General features: G+C 46.7%; 3 protein-coding genes across 8 annotated transcripts; 2 read left to right on the forward strand and 1 right to left on the reverse strand.

Annotated features, from left to right (window-relative positions):
- Positions 1-2,227: 2,227 nt before the first annotated feature.
- On the forward strand, positions 2,228-4,263 carry LOC4328228 (protein transport protein SEC13 homolog B). Of its 3 annotated transcripts, none has more exons than XM_026023153.2 (2): positions 2,228-2,446; positions 3,026-4,263. In XM_026023153.2, the coding sequence occupies exon 2, from the start codon at positions 3,095-3,097 to the stop codon at positions 4,010-4,012; it is 918 nt and encodes a 305-aa protein (XP_025878938.1). In that variant the 5' UTR covers positions 2,228-2,446; positions 3,026-3,094; the 3' UTR covers positions 4,013-4,263. The 3 variants fall into 3 exon arrangements, with proteins under 3 accessions (XP_025878938.1, XP_015622607.1, XP_015622606.1); XM_015767121.3 differs by having other exon boundaries at positions 2,228-2,423; XM_015767120.3 differs by having other exon boundaries at positions 2,228-2,418.
- A 3,923-nt stretch (positions 4,264-8,186) lies between these two features.
- On the forward strand, positions 8,187-12,029 carry LOC4328229 (protein PTST, chloroplastic). 3 transcript variants are annotated; one of them, XM_015772225.3, is made up of 10 exons: positions 8,187-8,386; positions 8,480-8,560; positions 8,736-8,774; positions 9,019-9,340; positions 10,031-10,120; positions 10,769-10,837; positions 11,197-11,302; positions 11,374-11,462; positions 11,577-11,689; positions 11,783-12,029. In XM_015772225.3, the coding sequence occupies exons 3-10, from the start codon at positions 8,746-8,748 to the stop codon at positions 11,883-11,885; spliced, it is 921 nt and encodes a 306-aa protein (XP_015627711.1). In that variant the 5' UTR covers positions 8,187-8,386; positions 8,480-8,560; positions 8,736-8,745; the 3' UTR covers positions 11,886-12,029. The 3 variants fall into 3 exon arrangements, with proteins under 3 accessions (XP_015627711.1, XP_066164090.1, XP_066164089.1); XM_066307993.1 differs by lacking the exon at positions 8,736-8,774 and having other exon boundaries at positions 8,480-8,585; positions 9,001-9,340; XM_066307992.1 differs by lacking the exon at positions 8,736-8,774 and having other exon boundaries at positions 8,480-8,577; positions 9,001-9,340.
- Positions 12,030-12,445: 416 nt separating this feature from the next.
- On the reverse strand, positions 12,446-15,510 carry LOC4328230 (protein NLP3-like). 2 transcript variants are annotated; one of them, XM_015772224.3, is made up of 5 exons: positions 15,203-15,510; positions 14,563-15,098; positions 14,433-14,477; positions 13,477-14,344; positions 12,446-13,293 (listed from the first exon to the last, which is right to left on the reverse strand). In XM_015772224.3, the coding sequence occupies exons 1-5, from the start codon at positions 15,267-15,269 to the stop codon at positions 12,653-12,655; spliced, it is 2,157 nt and encodes a 718-aa protein (XP_015627710.1). In that variant the 5' UTR covers positions 15,270-15,510; the 3' UTR covers positions 12,446-12,652. The 2 variants fall into 2 exon arrangements, with proteins under 2 accessions (XP_015627710.1, XP_066164088.1); XM_066307991.1 differs by having other exon boundaries at positions 15,209-15,412.
- Between the last annotated feature and the right edge of the window lie 9,659 nt (positions 15,511-25,169).

Here is a 25,169-nt window from a genome sequence, read left to right on the forward strand (position 1 = left end):
CCCGTCTCGCCGTCCTCCCCCGTCGCCCGCGGGCGGCGAAGTCGCGGATCCTTCGACCTCCCCGAGCGCCTCCCCCCGCCCAAGATTTCGGCGAGAGGGGGACGGTGGGGTGCGAGCCCGACGGCGCGGGTTCCGCTCCCCGTCGTCACCGCTAGCGCTCGGAGAGAGGCTGTGCGCCACTGCCCGTTCGGCCATTGGGCTGAGCGGGAGAAGCTTGGCGCACACGAAAGAGGACGAGGGCTTAGAAAGACACGCGCGCCCCTACCTGGCGCGCCAGATGACGGAGCGTGGGGCTCCTCACCGGGAGACCGCGCAGGCCCCCCTTTGCCGGTTCGGCCGGGGGCGCTAAGTGAGGTTCTTCGCCCTCGATCTGAGGAACGTCAGCGAGAGAGGAAGTGCACAAGACACGGGCGACGTAGACAGGTTCGGGCCGCTGAGAAGCGTAACACCCTACTCCTGTGTTCTGGTGGATCTGTGTGTGAAGGAATACAGAGAGCCGGAGAGCGAGAGAGAGTTCAGGCTCTAGCACCCATTCGCCAGAGTCCCAACTCCTCTTCCTCTTTTTTTCCTCTTTCTCCCCCTTTTTCCTTCCTCCTAGGCCTGGGCCTCCTTTTTATCTGGTCAGGGGTCACCACATGGGCCTCCAGCTGCCTAAGAAAGGAAACATGCTTTTTACAATGAGGGCTAGTCTACAGCCGGAAGTGACCTCTGACAAGCAGAGCCCACGCCTCCTGCCCCGCTCGCCAGCTTTTCCGGTGGACGCCCATTTCAACCTTCATTCAATGGCCAGCGACTTCCTTGCCATGCTTGCGCTGAAGCTTGGAATGGATTTGACCGGGACTGACATACCAACTCCAGGAGTTAGCACGCCGGCTCCGGCTAGGGACGAGAGCCAGGAAGCTCTCATCATTCCGACGGGACGGGGCGAGGCGTGTGACAGGCCGCCTGTTGCCACCTAACCCGCGATCTGACCGGTCTGTGACCGGTCACACACCGCGACCGGTCACGGACCGGCTAAGCGTGCGCTGCGCCGCATTAAATGTGGCGTGGCGCGCTCGTCCAACCCGCTATAAATGCGGTTAGGTGAGCCCCGCTGTGCTCACCTAACCCACACACGTGGCGCCAAAACCACAGGGGGTCGGGGCGCCCCAGCCCTCGGGGCCGAAACGGGGGCGCCCCAGCCCTCGGGGAGACAGAGGGAGGGGTGGCCACGTCACCCTCGGGCCCGACCCCCCCCCCTGAGGGGGTCAGGCTACGTGGGTGACCGCGGCTACCTAAGCCTCTAGTCATGATACCCCCGGCCCCATGTCACCGACAATAGGTTTTAACAATACTAAAACATATAGTTTTGTGATAATGAAGACACTAAACCTATAGTTTTGTGATAAATGAAGATATTAAATATGTAGTTCTGTGAAACAAGTTCTTAAATATGTAGTTATGTGATATATTATGCAAAATACATGTAGTTTTGTGATAAACAAAGACACTAAATCTGTAGTTTTGTGAAACAAGTTCTTAAATATGCAGTTTTGTGATAGATCATGCAAAGTATATGTAGTTTTATAAAATTTACTCTATATTTAACTATTCATTAATTTAAAAATATACTGCCTTCTTTTTTTAAATAAATGTCACTGTTAACTTTTAGTCACACATTTGATCATTCGTCTTATTCAAAAAATTTATGTAATTACATAATTTATGTTGTTGTGACTTGTTTTATCACTCAAAGTACTTTAAGTATGATTTATATTTTATACATTTACATAAAATTTTTAAAAATATAAATGGTAAAAAATGTGATTAAAAGTGAACGGCGTTATCTATTAAAAACAAATGGAGTATATAATTATTATTTATTTTCTTGTGACTTAGTTTATCACTAAAGATATTTACACATAATAATTTCTAAACATGATAAATGAAAATAGAATGCAGAGTCTGCAATACGGGAGAGAGCTCCAATGCCAACAGTAATAGCCTAGCAACGGTGACAGATTTGTCTAGCCTCCGACATATTGTAGCACACGCTACTGTAGCGATGTAATCTGAACCGTTAGATTGTGATCGTGTGGTTGGAAGTTTCTCAGAATGCACACAACGGAACGAAGCAGTCACGCTCGTGCGATGAAGATCGGACGACGCAGCTGCGCTCGAGCCACGTCAAAGGATCTAGCTAGTACTACGAGCCATGCGTAAAAAAAAAAGAAGGAAAAAATAAGGCGTGCGACTAGAGACACACGAAACGCGAGTACGCCGACGCCGCGACGCGTCCTTTCGTTTCGCTCCCCTCCTCCCCCCGATCTCCGCCGCCGCCGCCGCCGCCGCCTTCCGATCTCCGCCTCCCTCCCCTCCGGATCCCCGCGCTCGCCGTCGACGCGCTCCCTCTCCTCCGCCCCTGCGTCTCGGCCCACGGTGAGGTGCCCTCCCTCCTCTCCGCAAGGTCTCTGTGCGGATCCTCCTCTTCTTCCCTCCCGCCCTCGTACGCCGCGCGCTAGGGTTAGTCAGGATTCGGTTTGGGGGGAGAGTTTGCGTGGTTAGCGTAGCAAAACTAGCAATAGGAGATTTACGCAGTGACGCCTCTTAATCCTCGCGTTTCTGTGGGATGTTTTGCTGTTGGGATAAACGAGCAATCGAGATTTGTTCATATTTCGTCAAATAAATTATTATTACTTTTTGAATCTGCTCGTGATGTGCGTTGCGCTTGGGTTATTCGGAGATGAATCATCCTGCTTGTGTAAACAGCTGATAGCATTTTGGGGAATTAAGGTCTGCCTTGCAATGCTCATAAAAAAATACTAATCATGTTGGTTTTTCAGTATTTTTCTAACTCTGGCTAGCATATCAACTCCTGCTACTTTATTTGCTGCACAACATATTAGTTCCTTATAATGTGCTTCTCTGTTTGATGCGTCTGTTGCGTGGCACCGTAGCTGCACATGTGAAAGACACGCCGTTTATATTTTTCATCTACTTGATCTGTACCCCATCTGATCTTAGCTTCTCTATTCCTATCAAATAGGTTACCTGAGGTGAATACATTGGAGTTGGCTGGGATACTTCTGATTTGAGGAGATTATAAATTGGAACAATGCCTCCCCATAAGATAGAGACAGGCCACCAGGATGTTGTGCATGACATTGCCATGGATTACTATGGGAAGCGCATCGCTACAGCCTCTTCTGATAACACAATAAAGATCATTGGTGTAAGTGGCAACTCTCACCAGCAGCTTGCTACTCTGAGTGGACATCAGGGCCCTGTCTGGCAAGTTGCATGGGCTCATCCTAAGTATGGTTCCTTGCTGGCATCCTGCAGCTATGATGGGAGGGTTATCATATGGAAGGAAGGGAGCAAGCCTGATGAATGGGCGCAGGCGCACACTTTCATTGAGCACAAGTCCTCTGTCAATTCCATTGCTTGGGCACCTCATGAGCTTGGGCTGTGCTTGGCTTGTGGCTCATCTGATGGCAACATTTCAGTCTTCACTGCTCGTTCTGATGGTGGGTGGGACACAACACGCATCGATCAGGCTCACCCAGTGGGTGTCACCTCTGTTTCTTGGGCTCCTGCAATGGCGCCGGGTGCTCTAATCAATACAGGGCCTTCCGGTCAGTTTGAATATGTTCAGAAACTTGCCTCTGGTGGTTGTGACAATACAGTCAAGGTATGGAAACTGTACAACGGGAGTTGGAGGATGGATTGCTTTCCGGCTCTTCAGATGCACAGGGACTGGGTGAGAGATGTTGCCTGGGCTCCAAATCTAGGCCTCCCAAAGTCAACAATTGCAAGTGCCTCCCAGGATGGAACGGTTGTAATCTGGACAGCACCGAAAGAAGGCGAGCAGTGGGAAGGCAGGGTTCTCTATGATTTCCAGACACCTGTGTGGAGGTTATCCTGGTCATTGACTGGGAATATTCTGGCAGTGTCTGATGGTAATGATAATGTGACCCTATGGAAAGAAGCCGTCGATGGCGAATGGCAGCAAGTGACCACTGTTGAGGCTTAGGTGTTTTGAGTTGTTCTTCCCCTGGCTGCCAATTATAACATATGTGTAGCCTTCAGGCTGGCCAATGGCTCTCTGCTTACAATGTGGCTCTAGTAATTTTGCTTCTGCTCAGCAATTAGCAAGGCGCAAGTAATTTGCTTGGATAGAGTAGAAAACCCTTTGTGTCGCAACTCTTTCATGTATTATGTGTTCCCTTGTGTGCCTTCTGTTTACCATTATTTATGGCACTTCTGAGTGCAGATTTTTCGCTATCCTGCGACTGTTTAATGCTGCCCGTAAGCGATTATGATATGTCATCATTCTTAGCAACGAAAGCAAGAATCTTTAGATCTTGATTGAGAAGTTTGGTAGCCGAAGTTTTTAATCCCTGTCAGTGTGGTCTGGTAGGTGTTCATCCATTGCAGCTTCGTGCACGGAACATGAAATTAAACGATGCATATAAGAGTGGGAAAAAGCTTGTTTGGAATCTTCCGTTATCAATTTCTTACTTTGCTTCTACGTGAGTCTAAAACAACTTTATTTTGGATAGGACGGACTATTTTTTTTTTCAAAAGAAGTCGATGTATCCGGATAGTGTAATCAAGTCGTAAAATTTTACGAATACAAACATGTGTTTATCCTCTGTTTGACTCATATTTGACCTGTTTATTATTCCATTCGTTCAAAAATATTTGGCGTTGGTTCATCGCAAAAAAGAAAGAAATGGAGGGAGTAGCTTTTGTAATTTCTTTTCTCATCATCATTGTAATAAGAGCAAAATAGGTTTTTACTATTTAAATTCGGCCAAAAAGCGGCCTATTTCCCAGAAAAAGCTGTCCATCAATAGCAGAAGCCCCCAAAAAACTTGAAAGTGTAACTAACACGTTGTGGGACCAAGAGACGATCCCGACCGTCCATCCGGGGAACCGCGCCGATCTCCAGCCGTCGATCGGGCTCCACGACCGTTTCCCTCCTCGCCGCCCGGGCCCCCCCCCCCCCCTCCTCCTTCCGTTCCCCGTTTCCTCCCTTTCCCCTCTCCTCCTCATCCTCCCCGACGACGAGGCAAGCGCGAGCGCGAGGCGAGCCGCGGCGACCTAGGGTTTCGTCGCGCCTTCCTCCTCCCCTCCCCCGCCGCGGCCGTCGCCGGAGACGACAAGGTATGCCCGCACGCGCGCCTCTCTCTCTCTCTCTCCCCTTCGTCCCACTTGCGAGCGATCCCCCACGCGAGCCGCCTCCTGTGGTTGTGGTGTGGGTTGTTGTTGTTTGATCCTGGGTGTATCCTGCTACGTTGCAGTGTTGGGTGGTTGCGGGTGGAGTTCGATGCTCTGGATTTCGCGCGAATCCTAGTATTTTAGAGTTGTTGTTGGTTGGTGATGCTGTGGAGGGGGGATTGGGGTCTCCTCCATGCTTCGTGATTGCTGGTTCTAGATGTTTCCTGTTGTTTTTTCGTGCGTAACGCATCCTTTGCTTAGTGCCTTGGTTGATCGAGTTGCAGTGTGCCTCGGGCTGCCTTGTAGGCCAGACATTGCTATAATTTCTCAGCCTGTCTGTTGAGAAATCTGAAATGAAGGTGTGTAATATGTAGGGGTGTCACCAGGAAGGAAGTGAAATCCTCGTTTTGTTCAAGTTGCATTATATATCTAGGAACCTTATGGTAGCTTTGTGCTGGAGTGCGGGTGTGGAATACATTTGTGCACTTTTTTGCACTGGAGTGCGGATGTGAAATACATTTTTGCACTTGTTCCTTGCAAGTTGCAACTATGTGTGATTAGGCTATTGGTTGAAGTTGGGTGACAGATTTGGAGCTCGAGGCAATAGGATGTTAAAAACTATTTTATTATGGTTGCAGTTACAATTTGCTGTCGTTCTATGCCTACCCTGTTTTTCATTACTATTCATGTCCCTAATTGTTGACCATTTTTATGTAAGATTGCACTGTTAAGAAAAAAAAATGTATATGGACTGTGGTGTCATCTTTACTAAGTACTAATAGTACTGAACTGTTGCCTACAGCTTTTTTAAACTGTACATAGCTAAAATGTTTTATGTTCCCAATTCCAAGGTTTAGTTTTCTGGATGGCAAGTTATTTTTGATTGAAGTATGAGATCAGTTTTTGGTTGTTGGAATACTTTATCTAGGACCTGATCACTTTGGACATAGTATTGTGGAAAACTTTTATATGGTGATCTGCAACTTTTGTGCGTTAACTTATACGGAAACCAAACTACTATGTGACAGAAGAAGCAGACAGAGAGATATCTCAGCTAGTTATTTCTTATTAGATAGTAGTAATACTTTTTTTTTGCACTGCCTCTTCGGTTGAGTAATCCTCATAGTAGGCATGCTGTGTGGAATAAGTTAATTTCTCAGCAAAGTTTGGCAGACATGAAAATGCAGTTTATGATCTGATGAATCTTCACTATTTGTACACATTTTACCAAGAGTTCCTTGCACATGTAACAGGTCTGCTGGAGTGCCAATAATGGAGCGGTCTTCTCGGTTGAATCCAAACGCCACTCCCTTTGTGCCTCCCCCCAGGCCTTCATTTGAAGAAAGCTTGAGCAAAAGAAAGGCCTCTGAGAAGCAAGTAGGTGATACTGAAAAGGATGAGAATGCTGACAAGTCTGCTGAATATGAGCTCCCAGATTCCCTTTCTTTGGATGACTATGCTGAAAGCCTAGGAAAGCTCAACATTTCTGCAGAATCTTCATCAAAAGGAGAAGCTACAAACAGTGCGTTTGATCCATCACAGTATGAGCAAAATGGTGTTGATAATCATCTTGCTGTGGTAGAATCTCTCTCAAAGATGTTCCCAGATGTGTCTGCCGACTTCATTGTTGAAGCACTGAAGGCCCATGAATTTGATACAGAACTCACAATCGATATGCTTGCTGATCTGGTATGTGAAATTACTACTTCTATTCTCTGCCTACGATATTTCAAGCTATTATTGTTGTTTGCACACCTTACCTTGAAACTGCATGCTAACTAACATTTTTGTTGTTGAAATCATCTCTGACAATCTCTCTCGTTGAATTTTCTACTTCAGTGTGAAGGTGATGATTATGGGCATCCTGCTGAAGTGTCAGCGAAGTAGCAGCAGCAACGGCGTCGCTCTTCATCTACCTTGGCAGAACAATTACCCTTCAGCTACATGTTATTGAAGTCATTCTTCTTGACAATCAAGACTGAATTTGGTGGTGTACAACTTATTGCTGCTGTAAAGAACTCAGCCTTGTTTAGGAGCCAAAGCAACAAAGACCGTGTTTTGGGTTTTTAGTTCCTGGTGGAACAGCTATTCTCAGTACTTTGAGTCTGCATCATGTTGATGATTTCACCCAGCAGTTTATCGCGTGATCTGTTGCAACCCTTTTGGTGTAGCTGTACCTCTCCTAGCTAAGTGTTCAGGAGCCAGCAATCGCGTGCAGTTTTGCTGCAAGGCTGTGCTCCTACCATGTACATTCTGGTCTTGCTGCATTCTGTGTAGGGAGATGAACCATTCCTCTTATTCTGTTATGATGCATTGTTTGAACAGATATCTCGTTCCAGTTATTGAATGGAGATTTGGAGGCTATGATAGTCTTGGTTATGACTTAATGAAGCCTCACTATAAATAATCTTATATATATATTTTTTACTTACTAGTTACTACCTTCATCCCATGATTTTGTCTCGGCACACTAACCGGTATCTCTAGCTATTTCTTCAAGCCGTAGTGGTCAAAATTGCATTTCAAGACCGTGCAGATATCAAAAACATTTCTCTCATGACTTGGATTGAATGGTATTAGTATTTGGGACCACTTTTAGAAGGCACCATCCTAATGGCAATGCTAATCCCACACGTCCAGAGCATTATGTGTGTGCTTGCTTAAGGTGTTCTCTTGAGGAAATGTTCACATCTCCCTTTTGTAATTTCTCCAAGAAAAATACAAAAAAAAAACGGCTTTCATTTGTGTGTTCTGTTGGAAAACAACAAAAAAAAGGCACACACCCATTGCATTTCCTTGTGTCACTGGGGAATCCTCACGAATAAGAAATCATTTTTTCCCCTCTTCTCCAAACTGGCACCCGCTCGACCGTCGGATGAAGCGTCCCAACCACACTCCACCGTCCGATCCACCCCTCGTGTTCCGGGGGGGGGGGGGGGGGGGGGGTTTAACCGCACAAAGCCAGAAGAAAAAAGGGAAAACCTGTGGCCGCGAGCGCAAGAGCACAAGAGTGCACGAAGACGAGACGAGAGCGAGCTGTTCATCCTCCCACTCCACCTCGGAGCTGAGCTCTGCTTCTCTCCCGATCTCTCCACCCACCGCAGCAGCATCCTTTCGACCTCTCTAGGGTTCCAGCCTCGAGTTGGCCTCGTCCCCCCCCCCCCCCCCCCACATTCGCTGCGAGGTTGCTGCTCGCTTCACTTGTCTTCGGTTTGATTTCCCCCCACCTAACTGATTCTGATTGATACGGCTCGGCTCGTGTGTGCGGCTCACTTAGGTTTGGGATTCTCTTCCGGATTGGATTGGTGGAGTGGCAGGGAATTGTTAGTTCTGGTGTGGTTTGTGGTTAAGAGAAGGGGTGAGGTTCTTGCTGCCGTGTATCTGTACTGATTCCTTTTGCATAGTTGTTTTTTTTTCTTTTCGTGTATACTGTTATCTGCTACTGTATGAGAGACTTATGTTTTGGCTAATGTTCTCGATTGGAAGCTATGAAAATGTAATTTTGATCTATCTTATTTCCTATTTTTGTTCAGGGAAATAGCTATGGAGTGTCTGACCACAAGTTTTACTAGGTAAGTTATTCTCTTGATTGTGCAATATTATTATTCAGATATAGAATACTCCAACATGAACAGCATGTATGTATGATCTATTGATATTGTCCGTAATCTGATTTTAGCTTGGTAAGTTAGTTAATCCCCGTACGACTTTCAGAATTCCCCATGCCCTGTTGAAACCACATCCAGAATGCATAGTTCTTCTTTTACCCCCCTTTTATCATTACTTTAACATGGTTAGGTGATGTTTTTGGTGAAGGAATCCGGGAAGGGAGTATAATCTCATATGTCCGAGCGAAGCTCTGTCTGAAAAACAAAGGATTCAAAGAAGGGTTCTATGCTATTTTCCAGCTTCCACAAACTCAAGACGATGTCGCAAGTTCACAACTATGGCATATCCTGTTAGCCCAATAGCTGGCAGACGTTCAAATTGGAGATCTTTTGCTGCAAGTCTGAATTTGGAAGATGGTCCTGCATCCTCTGACTCAACATCATCCCCTTCAGAGCAAACTAGTGATGGTGGTGAAGTTTATGGTGACCCTTCTGAAAATCTGAATTCTCGGAAACTTAAATCTGACGAGGTATCATATCATCCAATTGTGTATTGTTTCACCCATGCAGTTTTTTTTCTTTGCCAGGACGGCGGAAGGACACGCCGTCCGAAATTCATTAGATTTTAAAAGGAGTACAGTACAAATAGCTTGGCAAACCCGTGCAGCTTATCACTCTGCATTCCTGTACCATATGTCACTCAAAGATTAGCAGAGCCAGCATTTCAATTCCTCCAATGAGTTCACTATAAATGATCTCTACTTTCAAGGCATACCTCACGTTATTATACTTTCCTGCATAAATCTTTCAGTCCATTTTTAGGAGTTATTGTTTGTATTTGTCAAATATTAGGTCAACAGGGGGTTTTTAATGTAGCATCTGCGTAAGAGAAATATGTATCTGTATGATATCTATGTGGTCTTATTCCCTAGCAGCTAAGACAGCTTAAGGAGATATTCTCCTTAACCCTTATAATCATAAGTATTAGAGAGTGACCTCCTTCAGAAATGAACTCAACAGAGAAATGGCAAACTTGATTGTAGCTCTAACAGTTGATGTTTCGGTTCGTAGATCGCACTTGAAAGATTGATACTTCCAAAGTACAAAGAACAACGTTGCAACTTGGTCTTTTTTTTTTCTTTTCGATTAGCAACCTACAGACACTAGCATTATTTTATATATGACTAATGTTGTGCTTCTCTTTTTATTTTGGCATGCAGTTGAAATCTCTTTTGGCTGATTCAGAACGATCTAAGCTTTTGAAAAAGCTTAGTGAAGCAAACCAATACAACCGGTTCCTCAAGAGACAGGTTCTATTATTGTACCTTTTTCCAAAGTGTTCATTGAATTGCATCATATATACTGTTCACAATTATCAGCAAATAACATAATACAGAATTGTTCATACTGAATAGCTTTCTATTATCTGCGACTTGAACTTTATGCTTTCTACTGAAGATAGCGCCTAGACGTTTTGTAAAATGAAAAACAATTACTCTGTCCAGGCACTGTATTTGCTGTCATGATGCAAGTCAGCAAGAACTAGCAATTTTGTTCAGTCAGGATCGAATAGAATATAGAACTCCCCTTTTACTTGTAGATTACTGTTGTTGATTCACTTTATGCTACGCACTATATCGCCAGAAAAATTACATTTTTTTTATAAAAAATCTATAATGCATTTTGTAGTACAAATGTATTTAAATATTCCTAACGAATCCAGGACTTTGAACTACTGAAAGTATCTTAGGATATTTTTCTTTAAAAAATCATTCATGAACTAGTTTGCTAAATTGAAGCTTCTTTTGCATCAGATGAATATTTTTGTGAGATTACATTTTTTTTGTATAAATAGCTGTCCATACAGAGTTGTGGTTATGTCAAATATGCACAATTCCATTTCTCTTATTAAGCACTGAATCATTGCTAACTAGATAGAAATGTACTATTTCTTGCAGTTGCAAATGAAGGATAATGACGTTGTGAAGTTCAAGAGTGAACTTGCCGTTATGGAACTTGAACTGCAGGTTAGCTCTAACAGACTTTTCTTGTTTCATAGTTCAATCATAAGCCCTTTGGGGACAGGGGATGCTATCAACATGCCTTTAACTCATCTAGCATCTTGAGAATTCATTCATAACTTCATGTTTCCTTTTCCATAAAGATATCAGACTGTAAATACATGAATGAAGTATGTCTGGCTTCCTCTAAAGGATTGTATGATTTTGTATGCCTCTGTACTTTGTCTCCCCTAGGACTGGCTTTAAATCAATATATTTTGTTTCTTGGTTTTGTTCAAACTTTTATCAGTGATCAGTATTGTTGATACTGTTACTCTAAATGTATTTACATTTTGTATGTATTCACTGTTTCTTTATGTCCACAGGCTCTGGTTGCCCTAGCTGAAGAGATTGCTAATTTTGATGTTCCATCTGGGTCTAGGAAGATAAATGGAAAATATATCCAGTCACATCTTCTCACCAGATTAGAAGGTTATCTCTATCACAATGCTCCAAGTTGAATTAACAATGAAATTTTCTGACGAAATGTTTGTTTCCTATAGCTGTTCATGATAAGGTTATGGAACAAATTAAGGATGTAGACTCTTTAAAGCACCAAGAAATTTCTGTCTTCTGGGTTGGCATTGCTGAGGTAAAACAAGGTTTTTGACTTAACTCGTTATATGGAACAGAACTATTGTCATATATCTACAGCTATCATTTATGTCCTCTATTGTTCTTCATTGGTTTTTTGTCTGCACATCAGAATGTACAAATTATGGGCTCCTTCGATGGCTGGTCCCAGGGAGAGGCAATGTCCATGGAGTATTCAGGTTACCAAGCAAGATTCTCTGCAACTCTGAATCTTAGACCTGGGAGGTGTGTTTTGTGAATTCTGCAGAGCGATCTGATTTGCTATGATTTATTTATTAACTAAACAATCTCACTTATCTGTTTGTATGCAAAATAAAGGTATGAGATCAAATTCTTGGTTGATGGAGAGTGGAGGCTGTCACTGGAGTACCCAATTGATGGCGAAGGTTCAATGCAGAACAATATACTTGTTGTAAATTAATGTAGATATCTGTTGGCTCCTAGTTTGCCATAGTTGTAACTTGCAGCTATAAAACCTAGCGCAAGATTGAACTGTACTCGATTGCTATCATGCATCCGATTTGCAAAATTTCACTTTACCATGAAATGCAAGGCCTTTTTTTCCTGGTTGGATGTACATTTAGCTCAGTTACTTTCACATTCTAAATTGATATACTGAAGTCCAGGGACTACATTGATAGACAGGCACTCCCACTGGGTTGCACACCATCAGGCTCAGAAAAGGATCCTTGGGCTGTGGAAATTCTGCCAAAGTACCAATTATGAAATATTCCTACAGAATGTATAATTGAATTGGATCTTTCATGCTGCTGCAAGAGTATACCATTTTCTGATTCGTCGCCGCTTGAAAATCGAGGCAGCCTTGTAAGTCAGTGCCACTGCACATCAGCACATTTTCGCTCTTCAGTATTGTCTATATTTTCACTGAGCATATAGAAAAGCAAGTTCCATAATGATATCAAACATGCATCAAATTCTGTACTTATTTGCTAATGTAGCTGTCATCCTAGCAAAAAGATCTGAAGCAATTTGTGCCTTTCTCTTTCCGGTTATTATTCAAGATGAAACAATGTTCATGGTATATTGACACTCTCTAAGGCATGTTCCTTTTTACAGTGATTTTTGACAGGTCTGAACTTTCTTGTATGTGTATCAGTAGTAAAAACTTGAGAAATCTGTTTGATGTTCCTGCTACTGGTTTCACACTTTCAGCTACATTTTTTACAACTAATCTGAGCTAGCGCAGGAACTCCCGATGTTATCAGCTACCTCCTGGACCATCAGCCTGACGACCACCGGAGCCGCCGCTCCGGAGCCTGACCTCGCCGTCACCGACATCGACGGCAATGCCGGGACGACGTCGAGGCACTCCTGGAAGTCGGCGTCGCAGGACAGAAGCACCCACTCGTGGTCGTCGTCCAGGTACTTGACGTCGAAGGCGCCGGCGTCCAGGCTCAGCCGCTTGGCCACCACCGCCTTCACCGCCGCGACGCCGGCTGAGCACGGCACCCTGAACCTGATGATGTCACCTCTGTGGCTGGCCTTGATGGTGACCACGCCGTCGCCATTGCCGCACCTCGGAGGTTTTCGCAATGCAGTTTTGGCGTGAGATGGCGGCGCCTGGCATGATCCATGGGAGGAGGTCTCTCCTACGGTACTTGACAGGCATGGCCGCGGTGGCGGCGGCGGCGGAGGGAGAAGAAGAGCTGGGTGAGCAGGCATGGCCACCGGCGGCGACGGCGAGCAGTTCACGGATTCCATGACGCGCTTCATCTTGTCGAGGGAGCGGTTCACCTTGCTGATCTTGCGAAATGGCCACCTTGGGATGCCATGCTGCCTGCAGATGCGTTTCATTGTTGTTGGGCATACTGCAAAACAAGAGGATAAAACTGTCACCTGGTGATCCAACTTTCAGTGGTTGCGTGTTAATTTGCGCATAAACATCAGGATTTTGATGAAGATAATCCACTGAATATCCAGCTGATTCATTTAACTCATCAATTATCATGATGATTATATGCAGGTTGTTGGCAAGTGTGATGTTGTCTTACCACCGAGGCTTCTTGCAGCATCCTTCAAGCTACCAGAGAAGTGTTTCTGCAGCTCCTCCAAAGTGACAGATTTCTCAGCTTTTCCTCTTTTCGTCTTGTTCTTGCCAACTTGTGATGTAGGATCCTCATTTCTGATTTGATCTGCATTGTGAATGTTAAGCTCACCAATGTTTGTGTTCTCCAGCAGCTGCAGATCCTCCTCGTCCGAGCATCTTTGATCATCTCCAAGATCATCCATTTCATGCCTTAGTTGGTGATCACCATCTGCCATAGTATCCAAGAACAAATCATCCAAGTTGCTGATCACAATGGCTTTCAGGTTGCCGGAGCATTGCTTGATCGTGGCGGAGACGGCGTCCACCGCCGCCTTCTGCTCCGCGACGCCGGTGCAGTCCGGCGGGAGGAAGAGCTCCAGCACGACGCAGTCCTCTTCGTCGCCGGCGGTGGCGGCGGCGGCGTCCGCCATGGCCGCCGCGCTGAGCTCAGCGCGTAGCACGAGGCATCCGGCGAGGCCGTACATGCCAGCGTAGTGCGCGAGAGGGTAGTCGTCCTTGGAGCACCGCGCGACGTCGGCGCAGAGGCGGCCGCCGCCCGGCGCGCGCGCCGCGGTGCCGACGAGCCCCTGGCCACGCTGCAGGTGGTGCTCGACGCAGGCGTCGCGGAAGCCCCGCGCGTCCGCGCCGGCGGCGAGGTGGAACGGCGCGCCGGCGGTCGTCAGCGCGGCCTTCTCCGTGTCCTCGCCGCCGCCGCCGCAGCTCCAGCATCTCACCCATGTCTGTGCCAATGGCAGCTTGTGAGCTTCGCACACCGTGATCAGGAGCTCCGATACCTCGGCCATGGCCGCCCGGGTCGCATCTCGATGGACTATCTGGTTCACGGCAAGCGAGTAACACTGGATCAGTAGATGAACGGATCATGCAATTTCTCGTGAAATTTCATGTGATCTCAACTCTCACCTCGGCTGCACGGTTGCAAATCCCTGCACCTCTCAGTGACACTGCCTGCATATGAACACAAGAAATGTTAATCACTTCACTAATCTAATCACTCCTGCTAATCATTTCTTGATCGAGACAGAGAGATTACCCGAAGAGCGTTGCAGAGGTTGGCGACCTCGCCGGAGACGCGGAGCAGCGGGGCGGTGGTGACGAGCTCGAGCACGGCGAGGGGGGAGCTCGCGTCGTCGGGGTCAAGGATGGGGAGGGCGAGGCTGCCCTGGATGTCGTAGATGAGCGCGTAGCTAATGCGGGCGTACTCGCCGCTGCCGTAGCACTGCACGTTGGGCGTCCACTCCGGCGCCGTCGCGTCGAACGCCCTGGCAGGAAGCCCCTGCTCGTCGGCGGCGGCGGCGCCGCCGACGGGGAAGACGCGCGTGAGGGAGACGGTCCTGTACTGGAACAGGCGGTGGCACTGCGACGCCAGGACGAACGGCTGCCCCCGCGTGGCGAGCACGCGCCGGGCGCCGTCCCTCGCCGGCGCCCACACCTGGACCATCCACCCGCCGCCGCCGTCGCCCGCCGCCTCCTTGTACAGCCGCAGCGCCCGCGCGATCCGCTGCTTCACCGCGACGGCCGCCGCCTCCTCCGTCCCCGGCGATCCCCCTCCCCCTCCCTCGCTCCCACCTGCGCACGCACGCATACAAACAAACACCTTCATCTCATGGACCATCTCGACGCGTTCTTGCAGATCAAGAAGCTCAAATCAAGCGCATCGGCGTGGCGCCTACACGGACGTTCACCGGCGGCGCCGCCGCGTTGGAGGAGGAGGTTGAAGTCGCCAACAACGCGCTCCATGTCGGCCTCCACCTCAACCACCAAGACCGATCCACCACGCAGACCAACCAAACAAAGAAGAAGACGATGCGAATATGCGACCCGAATCGATGGCAGCTACCGCTCCATCTCCATCTCCATCTGCATGGCGCGACCAATGTCGAGCCGCAGCTTCCCAAATCTCGCTTCTCTGGTCAACGTCTGTAGCCACCTTGTTTAATCGCGGCCCGGGGGGGGGGGGGGGAGTGGAATATTATGTCCTGGGTTAGGATGTGCGGGAGGAGATTAGATCTGGGAGGGGTTAATTAATCGGAGGGGGAGTGATTACACAAAATTATCATCGTGTCCCACTGCCGCTTTGGACTTGCCATTGCCATCTTGGATATGGGAGAAGAAAACATAAACAATGTTACTACTAGTGTAGTAGTAGTAGGCGACTCGTAGTAATCCTCTTTGATTGATTTTAAAGAAAAACAACAATCGTGAAAAACGGACCGAAAAGAGCCGAAAATGGGAAACGGAACTATCAACGAAAATGTGTAAAATTTAAGTAAGAAGAAACAACGAGCTATAACAATATTATGCTTCACACGCTAAATACATGTATATATATAACTTTATAGTTTATTCCATCCGTCTAAGCAACCTTATTTTTAGTTTGTCTTAGACATATATTAGTACCTGAAAAAGCTTCCGTGCATTGCAACGGATATTCGGAAGAAACTAAATATTTAGCTACTTCAAAAATTCAGGATGTTTTGTCCTAATTGTCCCTCCGTGGCCCTTTGTAAGTCGCCTCTATATTTGAAATTCGTTGCAAACCAATTTCTTCGACTTCCGCTGACATGGCAGATTGACTATGACTCGCCGAGTCAATTGGTGGGACCCATGTGTCAACGACTTTCTCTTCATTTCATCTTCCTCCTCACCCCTCTCAATCTCTCTTTCCTCTCTTCCCACAAGCGTGTCATGGAGGAGATCCGGGATTCCAAATCGAGTCCGCCGTCGTCAACCGCTCAACGCTTCTCGACGCCAGCCTCCCCGGAGGTCCGAGGAGGCCCACGGGCAGGAGAGCACAGTAATGGCGTGTTGACGACGCTACCACCATGAGCGCCATCGTACGAAGCAGCAACGTGGAGGTGTCATCGGCCGAGTTGCCGATGAGGAAGGAGGATGATTGCAATGGCCGCATCAATGGCAATTGGAGCAACAACTCTTGGAAGAATGTCACACCCTGCCTTGGCATCACATAATAGTGACACCAGAGAGGGTACGACGCAGAAAATCCACATGAACCGAATCCCACAAAACCTCGCTGCTGGTACCAGTCCAAAGATACAATTGCTTGTACCTGCAACCAACAGAGATTCATCATAGCAATTAAACATACTATAGATAGATTGTACCTTTAAGAGGTCACACCTTCGGGGTAACTCCTGGAGTGTAACCGGCAAGCAGAAAAGCAACAACGAAACCTAACATAGCTAGACCCAATCCACATGCAATGGCCTGGGACTAATAAGGAAACTCTATTCTTCAACTTCACTTCACTCTTCCTGTAGAGGAAAAACAACGATTGAGTACATACGTACTTAGCAAGTCACGGAAATGTGGGGTTGCAGGATGCAAAGGAGGGCTAGGATTGTTTTGTAAACTTTTAGAATACATTTTTCAAAACACTAAGTGTCGGAAAGAAGCTTTTGCCTCAATCCTATCTGCAAATTGCTTGCAACAACTCAAGCGGGCAAAGGAACTTTTTAGTTGATTAAAACTATTCTACCAGTTGCCCTACCATGAAACCGGTGCATGATCTTCTGCCATCAAGCAACTTCCAACTCATTTCCCAAATATTAGTTTCTTTTCACTTTCAAACCATCGGGCATCAACGCATCTCATAACACATTTCTTTGGCTCCAAGAGCCATACACACAACTTCCACTCGAGAAACGTAATCTATGATGCCATTAGACATCTTGATCTACACAATATTGTTTTAGACCACGTAACGGTCACCCATCAACCCACCTAGCTGAATTTAGTAACGGTTTTCATTCCCACAAATTATTTTTGCAAATCACATGCAAACAAATCTACACAAGAGGAATCACTTCGCATCCGCCCTTGACCATGGGCACGGTTGTTCGAACAGTTTCATAACCTCTGCAAATGGGTACACTTTACCCACACGACGTGAGCTTACTCCAATCGCCCAACGCGTATTGATTAGATACAATCGGTGAAGCAAGGTTCACGACAAGACATTTCCAAAGCCAACCGAAGATACCTCATGCCACATAGAAGGGTTCTCTCTGAACCGAGCATCAGGCAAGCCTCAGCCCTCGTCTACCCATGAATTCGGAATGTCTTCAACCATTCGTGCCTAGCATGTTAATGTTCAATGTGTGCCCAACGCAATAAACTATCTCACATCTCCTCATTTGTTGCGCCCGGAAAAATTGCCTTTTCCCAAACGCTAGTGTATTAATCCTCGTCCCAGGAAAAGCCGGGGTACACCACACAAACATGATACAAAAGACACATCTTTATTATATCGATAATATTTACATTATTACAAAGGCACTTAAGGCCTAACAAACAAAAATAAACAGCAGTGGACTAGCGGGCCTACGACTCCATCTTCACAGGCGCTCAACTGGGGTATAAGCCAGGACTCCACCTAAAACTTCTTCTCCAAAGCCTCTCTTACAGACGGGGGAAAGATAGAGCAAGAATGAGTACAACCATAGTACTCAGCAAGCCACACCGGGAGATGCATGATTAATGCAAGGGGGTACAAGGGGTAATAATAGGGGTTAGGTTTTACAGTAAACAGCATTTAAAAGTCACTTAGTTGCCCAAAGCTATTTTGTAAACATGATCCTAGAGCTACACAATGTTATTAATCAAGGCCGTGAACCCACACGAACCTGCCTTAACCCAAGGCCTACGATGATTCAGACCGAACTGGCAACCCGACCTGGGTCCCAGCTCGTCCCAAGCCAACCCAGGCCAATCATTCCACATTTTAGTTGTTAAGCAAGTTTTAAAAATTAAACCACTAACTTGGGTACATTGCTAGGCTTGCCCTAAACAAGGGCGCGGCTATTCAAATAGATTATACTATGAACAGAGGTGTACATCTTTACCCACAAGACACATCTTTACTCCGCATTCCAAAGCCTTGGAACCCGTCGTAAACATGTGACATAACCATTCACCCATCCTAGCCGTGAACAAAAGTACCGACCCAACCTCGCCTACGTCCGGAATCCTGGGACAGGTAGGCAGGATTGAGCCCCTAGCAGCAGAACACCGGCCCTATGCCATAACATCTCGACTACCGAGCCGCAGCTTGTGTAACCTTCATTTGCCCTAGAGATGTCCATCGGGCCCCGATTTCGTCCATCTCCATCCGTTTCCTTCTGTTTAGGATTAGATTGAGCACCGAGTTAAGCCTTACCCATTAGATATGTGGTTAGTACGGTAGTGCTTTGCAACAGAGGCCCGAAGACCGGTCCTTATGGTGGCCGAGGTGCTCCTAGCAAAACCACGCACCTCGAGCCTAGCCTAAAACCATTTTGGGAGTTTTGAATAGAGGGGGAAGGTGTGTGTTTAATTCCATCACACGCAAACCATTCCATAATGTCCAATTGATATGAGAACTTCCAAAGTCTAAAGTTATAAACCATCTAGTGTTGCCTAATTAATCAGCGAAGCATCTACCTAAATTCATACTAGTGGAACTATTAATAGAGCACCCACTAGCTGGGAATTTGTTTTCCTAGGGTAAGCAAGGTGATAATAAACAATATCAATGATAAGGCTATAACAAGGATTAATAGGTATTGCTAAATAAAACAGTGATAACGTGGGAATTTAAATAAAGCGATAATGCAATAATTTAAATCAAAATAGTTTTATAAACTAGGATTCAATATGCTCAAGGGTGATGCGACTTGCCTTGCTCAGAGAGAACGGCCTTCCGAACCTTCGGCGATGACCGCGAACCATGCTTCGGAAACCTCCGAAACGACAGAAGCTACGCGAAATACACAAGCAAAGCTACAACCCTATAAAAAAGCAATAACAATACATAAAAAGAAAGCACATGGTTCGTTAGGTTATAACAAACATTAAGAGACTTGAACGGGTCAATTCGGAGTTCGTATGACCAAGGCATGGTCATCGAAGTTTAATGCTGTTATATGGAGATTTGCGGATTATTATAATTAAGCTTTGCAACTATAAAGCATGTGTAAGCGCTACCCTGGAAAAGACGGGAAGGCTGCGCTGTTGACAGGCGGACCCCACATGTCAACCTAAGGGACCACGGTGGACCGAGTACATAGAGACGGTCCACGGGTCGACGAAAGCGGACCCCGTGTGTCAACCGAGGCGAGTGGCCGCAAACGGACTCCACTAGACACCACGCGGGCTACACACGTAGAAACCATGCGGCTACCGAGCGGGCACATTAACACGGACACCACACGCACACACGAACGACTACCGACACCGGTACACGGGTACCGGGGTCGACAACCGCACAATGGGCACAGGGCGATACCGAAAGGACGAGGAGGGACCCTTACCATCACGCGACAAGGCGTGGAATGACGACGACGAACGGGCGCGGCGGAGATGGCTCGGGGACGACGGAGGCGAACAGCGAGGGGACGACTTCGGCGGCGATTCTTGGACGAAGGCGAGACGCGGCCGGCGCAGGGCTTGACGACGCGGAGCCGAGGACGAAGACGACGAGGAGGCTACAGCACACTTGACGAAACGCGGGCGGCAAACGCAAACGGCTTGACGGAGGGACGAACGCCACGACGATCGGGAACGACGAGAGGACGACGACGACCAGGGCCAGTAAGGAGGCGACGATGGCAGCCGACAGCAGTTGCATAGAGGTGAGGACGGCGTGGAACACGCCGCTACAATGCCGACGACGGAGGTGGCGCCGCGGGACGACGAGCCGGCGAGGATGAACGGCCGACCGGAAGAGTACATCGACGAGAACGAACGATGAAGACGACGACGGTGACACCGGCGGGGTTCGGGAGGAGGGGAGGCGAGACCGAGGGCGACCTTGCCGCTGCGATGCCAAGGGAGGAGACGACGATGTCGGCCGGTGCACGGGCACGGCGGAAGGGGCTGCCGGAGGAGACGTTGACGAGGAGGAAGGAGAGGCTGGTGCGGCGGCGGCGGTCTCTGGACGAATCCGAGGGCAGGCCGGGGTGGAGGGCGACGTCACCATGCCAAGGGAGGAGACGGCAGCGTCGGCCGGCGCTTAGGCGCGACGACCGGGGCAGCTGGAGGCGGCACAGTGGCGGCAACGCCATTGGACTACGGCAGGAACGCGCCTCCGGTGGTTTCCCCGTGAAACGAAGGCGACGCCGGGGAAGAGGATGCACCTGCGAGGCCGAGGATGGCGACGGCACGGCTGGCCGGCACACAGGCGAGGCGGCAGAGGCGGCTGGAGGTGGCCGGCGGCACAGGATAGAGACGAGGGCGACGGGGAGAGGTGGTGCGGCCACGGGGAGACGCGGGAGGAGGCTAAAACGAGAGAACGGAGGAAGGGGATTCCATTTTATAGGTGAGGGGAGGGATCTGGCCACGGGAGGAGCGGGGAACGGCGGCGGGAATGGCGGCCGGCGGCCACGGAAGGTGACCGGGATTGTCGCGGCCGTTCCGGGCGATTAATGGCGCTATTCAAGGGGGAAATTAGGGGGAAAGAGAGAGGAATCAATGGGGTTTAATCCCCCTAATCAATTTTGGAATTAGTCATTTGAATCGAGCGGATTTGAGGGAGGAAGAAGCTAGGGTTGCACGGGAGAGAGAGAGGAGGCCGCGCGGGAGGAGGACGACGCGCCTGGCAGGCGGGTCCCACGCGGGAGGCGCGGTCAACGCGTGGCAACGGCGCACACGTGCGCGGCACGGGTGGGAGGCGCGGCTCGGCTTGGGCCGGGCGAAACCGAGGCGGCCCAGGAGGAGGAGAGCAGGGAGTGGGCCGGGAAGGAGAGGAGGGAGGGAGGAGGGAGGGGCGGCCCAAGAGAGAGAGAGGTGAGGAAAAGAGAGGGAGGAGAGAGGGACTTTGGCCGCAGGGCGAGGGAGAGGTGGGGGCATTGGGCCGAACTGGGCCCAAAGGAGGAAGGAGGATTATTTTTAGTTTTTCTTTTTAATAAACTTTGTTAATGGTTGTTGTTGCTTAATAATTATTTCCGATGCTCTGAAAATTCGAGTAAAATTTGAGGACTCCTTTTAGACCAAGGAGAATTTAACAAAAATTCTCCAGGCCACATTCGAATTTTTCTTGTATGTATTTTAGTGTTTGCCAATTTCTTTTCGAATTTTAATTAATTCTATTATTCCTTTTAGAGAATTATTTTTATTTCGGGATGAATTTATCAGGACGTGACATCATCTCAACAATCCCCAACTATTGACGTACAAGGCATCTTTGGTTAGCTAATTACTTAGCCAAGGGTAACCAGTACAACCGGTGTGGTCGTACTCATCCTTTATTTAGCCTGAGACATCCTTTCTGCTGTTTTTTTCCTCGATCTCTCAAGGGTAGAAAATTCCAAAGTGAGCGAGACCAAGACGGGCCAGACGTGGGGGGCCTACATATTATTATAATGCAATTCCCAAAGGAAATCGTCCTTATATGCAAAAACAGAAGGTATCCATTTGCATCACGAGTTTTCACTAACCACTTTCATTTCACAAACACAACACTACCTGTCGGGTTTTAAAAAGGTTTTGTAACCCATTTTCCCACTTTGACAAACAAGTTATACGAGTAGGACCGAGATACCACAAGGTGGAGTGACGTGGGATTGGTGTCATCAACTACCTATTGGATTCATGCAACTACTAGGTAGATCTGTCGATTAGTTACATGAACCGAGGCATGTTAAATTAATGTGCACATTGCATGCAATTTCGCAAACAAAAAATTTTAAAAACTAGGAGTAATATGATCAAAGGGTGACTTATCTCAGCTCTTCATCTTCAACTCTTCGAAGAGAGAAAATCAAGAAAACCCTAAAAATAAAATATTATTATTAATAAATAATAGTTCCATTGGGTTTATCTCAATTTTAGAAAGATTTGGAAAGTTGAACGGGTCAATCGGAGTTACAGATATGGAGATATGATCTTTGGAATTTAAAATGATTTATGGAATAATAGGAAATAATGAATTGAAATTGGAACTGAATATTCAGAATATTCCTTGGGCTAAAGGAAAGTTAGACCTTCTGTTTTCGGTTTGAGGGTTGGTGGGTTCAGTCCAAGAGAGTAGGAGGCCTGGTGAGGTAGGTAAATGGGCTTCATTTGATTGGGCCTAGATAGTACGAGAGAGAAGGGAGATCGATGCCCACTTTGGGCCTGGTAGCATCGTGGCCTGGCCCAGGTGCGAGACCGGCGCGGGCGAAAGTGGTGCGCGGCCGCGGGCCGCAGCCTGGTCCGAGGGAGACCAGCGTGTGGGTGGCATAGTGGTGGTCACCTCGGCCGACGTGGCAGCCACGCCATCTTGGACCGACGGGAGTTGAACCACCGGGGAGATCGATGGCCGGCGACGCACGACAGTGAGCCGATGAATGGTGGCAGGTAGGAGAAACGGTTGAAGAACGAGTGAAGGACGGGGAACTCATTGGCTAGCTTGGATGGTGGAGATGGGCAACTATGGACGCCGGCGATGAGAGTCGAGAGGACGAGGGTGGCAACGAGAGAGTGCCATGGTTCGGCGGCAGTGGAGGAATGCGGCTATGGGGAAGAGAAAATGTTTAACTTCAAGGGTTTTCCTTTCCACAAGGTGACCATTGTAGTATCTATCACCCCCCACCCCCCAAAAAAAAAATATTTCTCTATAAAGTGATTTGGCTGTAAAGTTCTTCCTCTTTTCTAGAGGCCAAATCAACTCATCTCTCTTGTCAGTCAAACAAACCCCCTCCACCTTTATCATTAGTTCTTTTGGATCTCTCAAATTATCCCCTGTAAGTTTCTTCTAAAAGAGAGTTTCCAGCCCCCATCATCTTTCACCTCTCTGTAGCCCTTTGTTGTTCCTTTACATTATATAGGTAAGGAAAAAGATTCTTTAAGGGAACATGATCACACCAAACATCTCCCAAAAATAAGTACTTTCACTATTGTTGACTTTCTTTTCCTGAAACTTATTCACCCAAAAGTTGATCTCATGCAAACTCTTTTAAAATTATGACCCCCTACCTCATAACTCTGAAAGAACCCCTTTTGCTGCATGTATTTTTTTCCAAGAACTTCCAAACAAATATCATTATTGTCACTTTCTAGTTAGTAATCCATTTACTTAATAAACATATATTCATAACTCTTGTGTCCAAGAAACCTAAACCTCCAATATCTGTTGGTCTACACAAAGCCTCCCACTTAACCATGTGATATTTTTTTCTTTACCACCTCGCCTGCCAATAAAATCTCCTCCTCATAGAGCCCCCACTTAATATTTTTTTTAGTTTATCCCCTCCTTGCAAATAAAATCTCTCCCTCACAGAGTCCATCTTGTTGTGAGTGCTCTCAGGTAACCTATAAAAGCCCATTGCACACATAGTTATGCTTGACAAACATGAATTTATTAGCACTTCTCTTCCCCCACAAGATAAGTAGTTGGCTTTTCAAGAGTCTAATCTCTCCTCGGTTTTCACCCCCACAATCATGAGTTCTTTCTTACCAATCTTCTCTCCACTAAATGGTAATCCTAAATAAATTATTGGGAAGTCCCCCACTTTACAATTTACAATTTAGCATATCTATAATTTGGCTCTCTCTCTACTCACTCCATCAATATAACTCACTTTTCTGATAATTGATTTTCATTACTGACATTTACTCAAAACAGAAGAGAAAAAACTTTAGTGTCATCACATTTTTATCTGTAGCAAACAAAATTGTATCATATGCATGCAGATTGTAAGTGTGATAAAACCTCATTCACAAGATTTGGAACTAGTCCTTCTAAAACCCGTTCTCTGTTACATAGCTCTAAAACCTCCTCTGTTGCAGAGCTCAAAATCCTTTAAAACCCCATCTCAACCCCCTTTGTTGCAGAGCTCAAAATCCTCTAAAACCCCATCTCTGTTGCAGAGCTCAAAATCCCAAAAAAAAAAACATCCCCTAGCAAGTTGACGGATGGTCACCCTGTCTCAAACCAATCAGTCTTGAAATATGGACCTGTTTTTCCATTAATGTTTAATAACATCCAAACAAAGATCATTATTGTCAATTTCCAGTTTAGTAATTCATTTACTTAATAAACATATATTTATAATTCTTGTGTCAAACAAACCAACCCTCCAATATCTTTTGGTCTACACAAAGCCTCCCACTTAACCATGTGATATTTTTTTCTTGTTTACCCCCTCCCTTGCCAATAAAATCTTCCGCTCACAGAGTCCATTTTGTTGTGAATGCTCTCAGGTAGCCTATAAAAGCCCATTGCATATGTTTGACAAATATGAATTTATTAGCACTTCTCTTCCCTATAAGATAAGTAGTCGGTTTTCCAAGAATCTAGTATCTTCTCAGTTTTCACCCCCACAATCATGAGTTCTTTCTTACCAATTTTTCTCCACTCGACGGTAGTCCCAAATAAATTATTAAATTATAAAGAAGTCCACCACTTTACAATTTAGCATATCTGCAATTTGGTTCTCTCTCTTTACTCACCTCATCTCTATAACTCACTTTTCTGATAATTGATTTTCATTCCTGACATTTACTCAGAACAGAAGATAAAAAACTTTAGTGTCATCACATCTTTATCTTTAGCAAACAAAATTATATGTATTGTAAGTGTGATAAACTCCTCATTCACAAGATTTGGAACCAGTACTTCTAAAACCCGCTCTCTGTTGCATAGCTCTAAAACCCCCTCGG

The sequence above is a fragment of the Oryza sativa genome, chromosome 2, assembly GCF_034140825.1.
Source record: "Oryza sativa Japonica Group chromosome 2, ASM3414082v1".
NCBI classification, from domain to species: domain Eukaryota; kingdom Viridiplantae; phylum Streptophyta; class Magnoliopsida; order Poales; family Poaceae; genus Oryza; species Oryza sativa.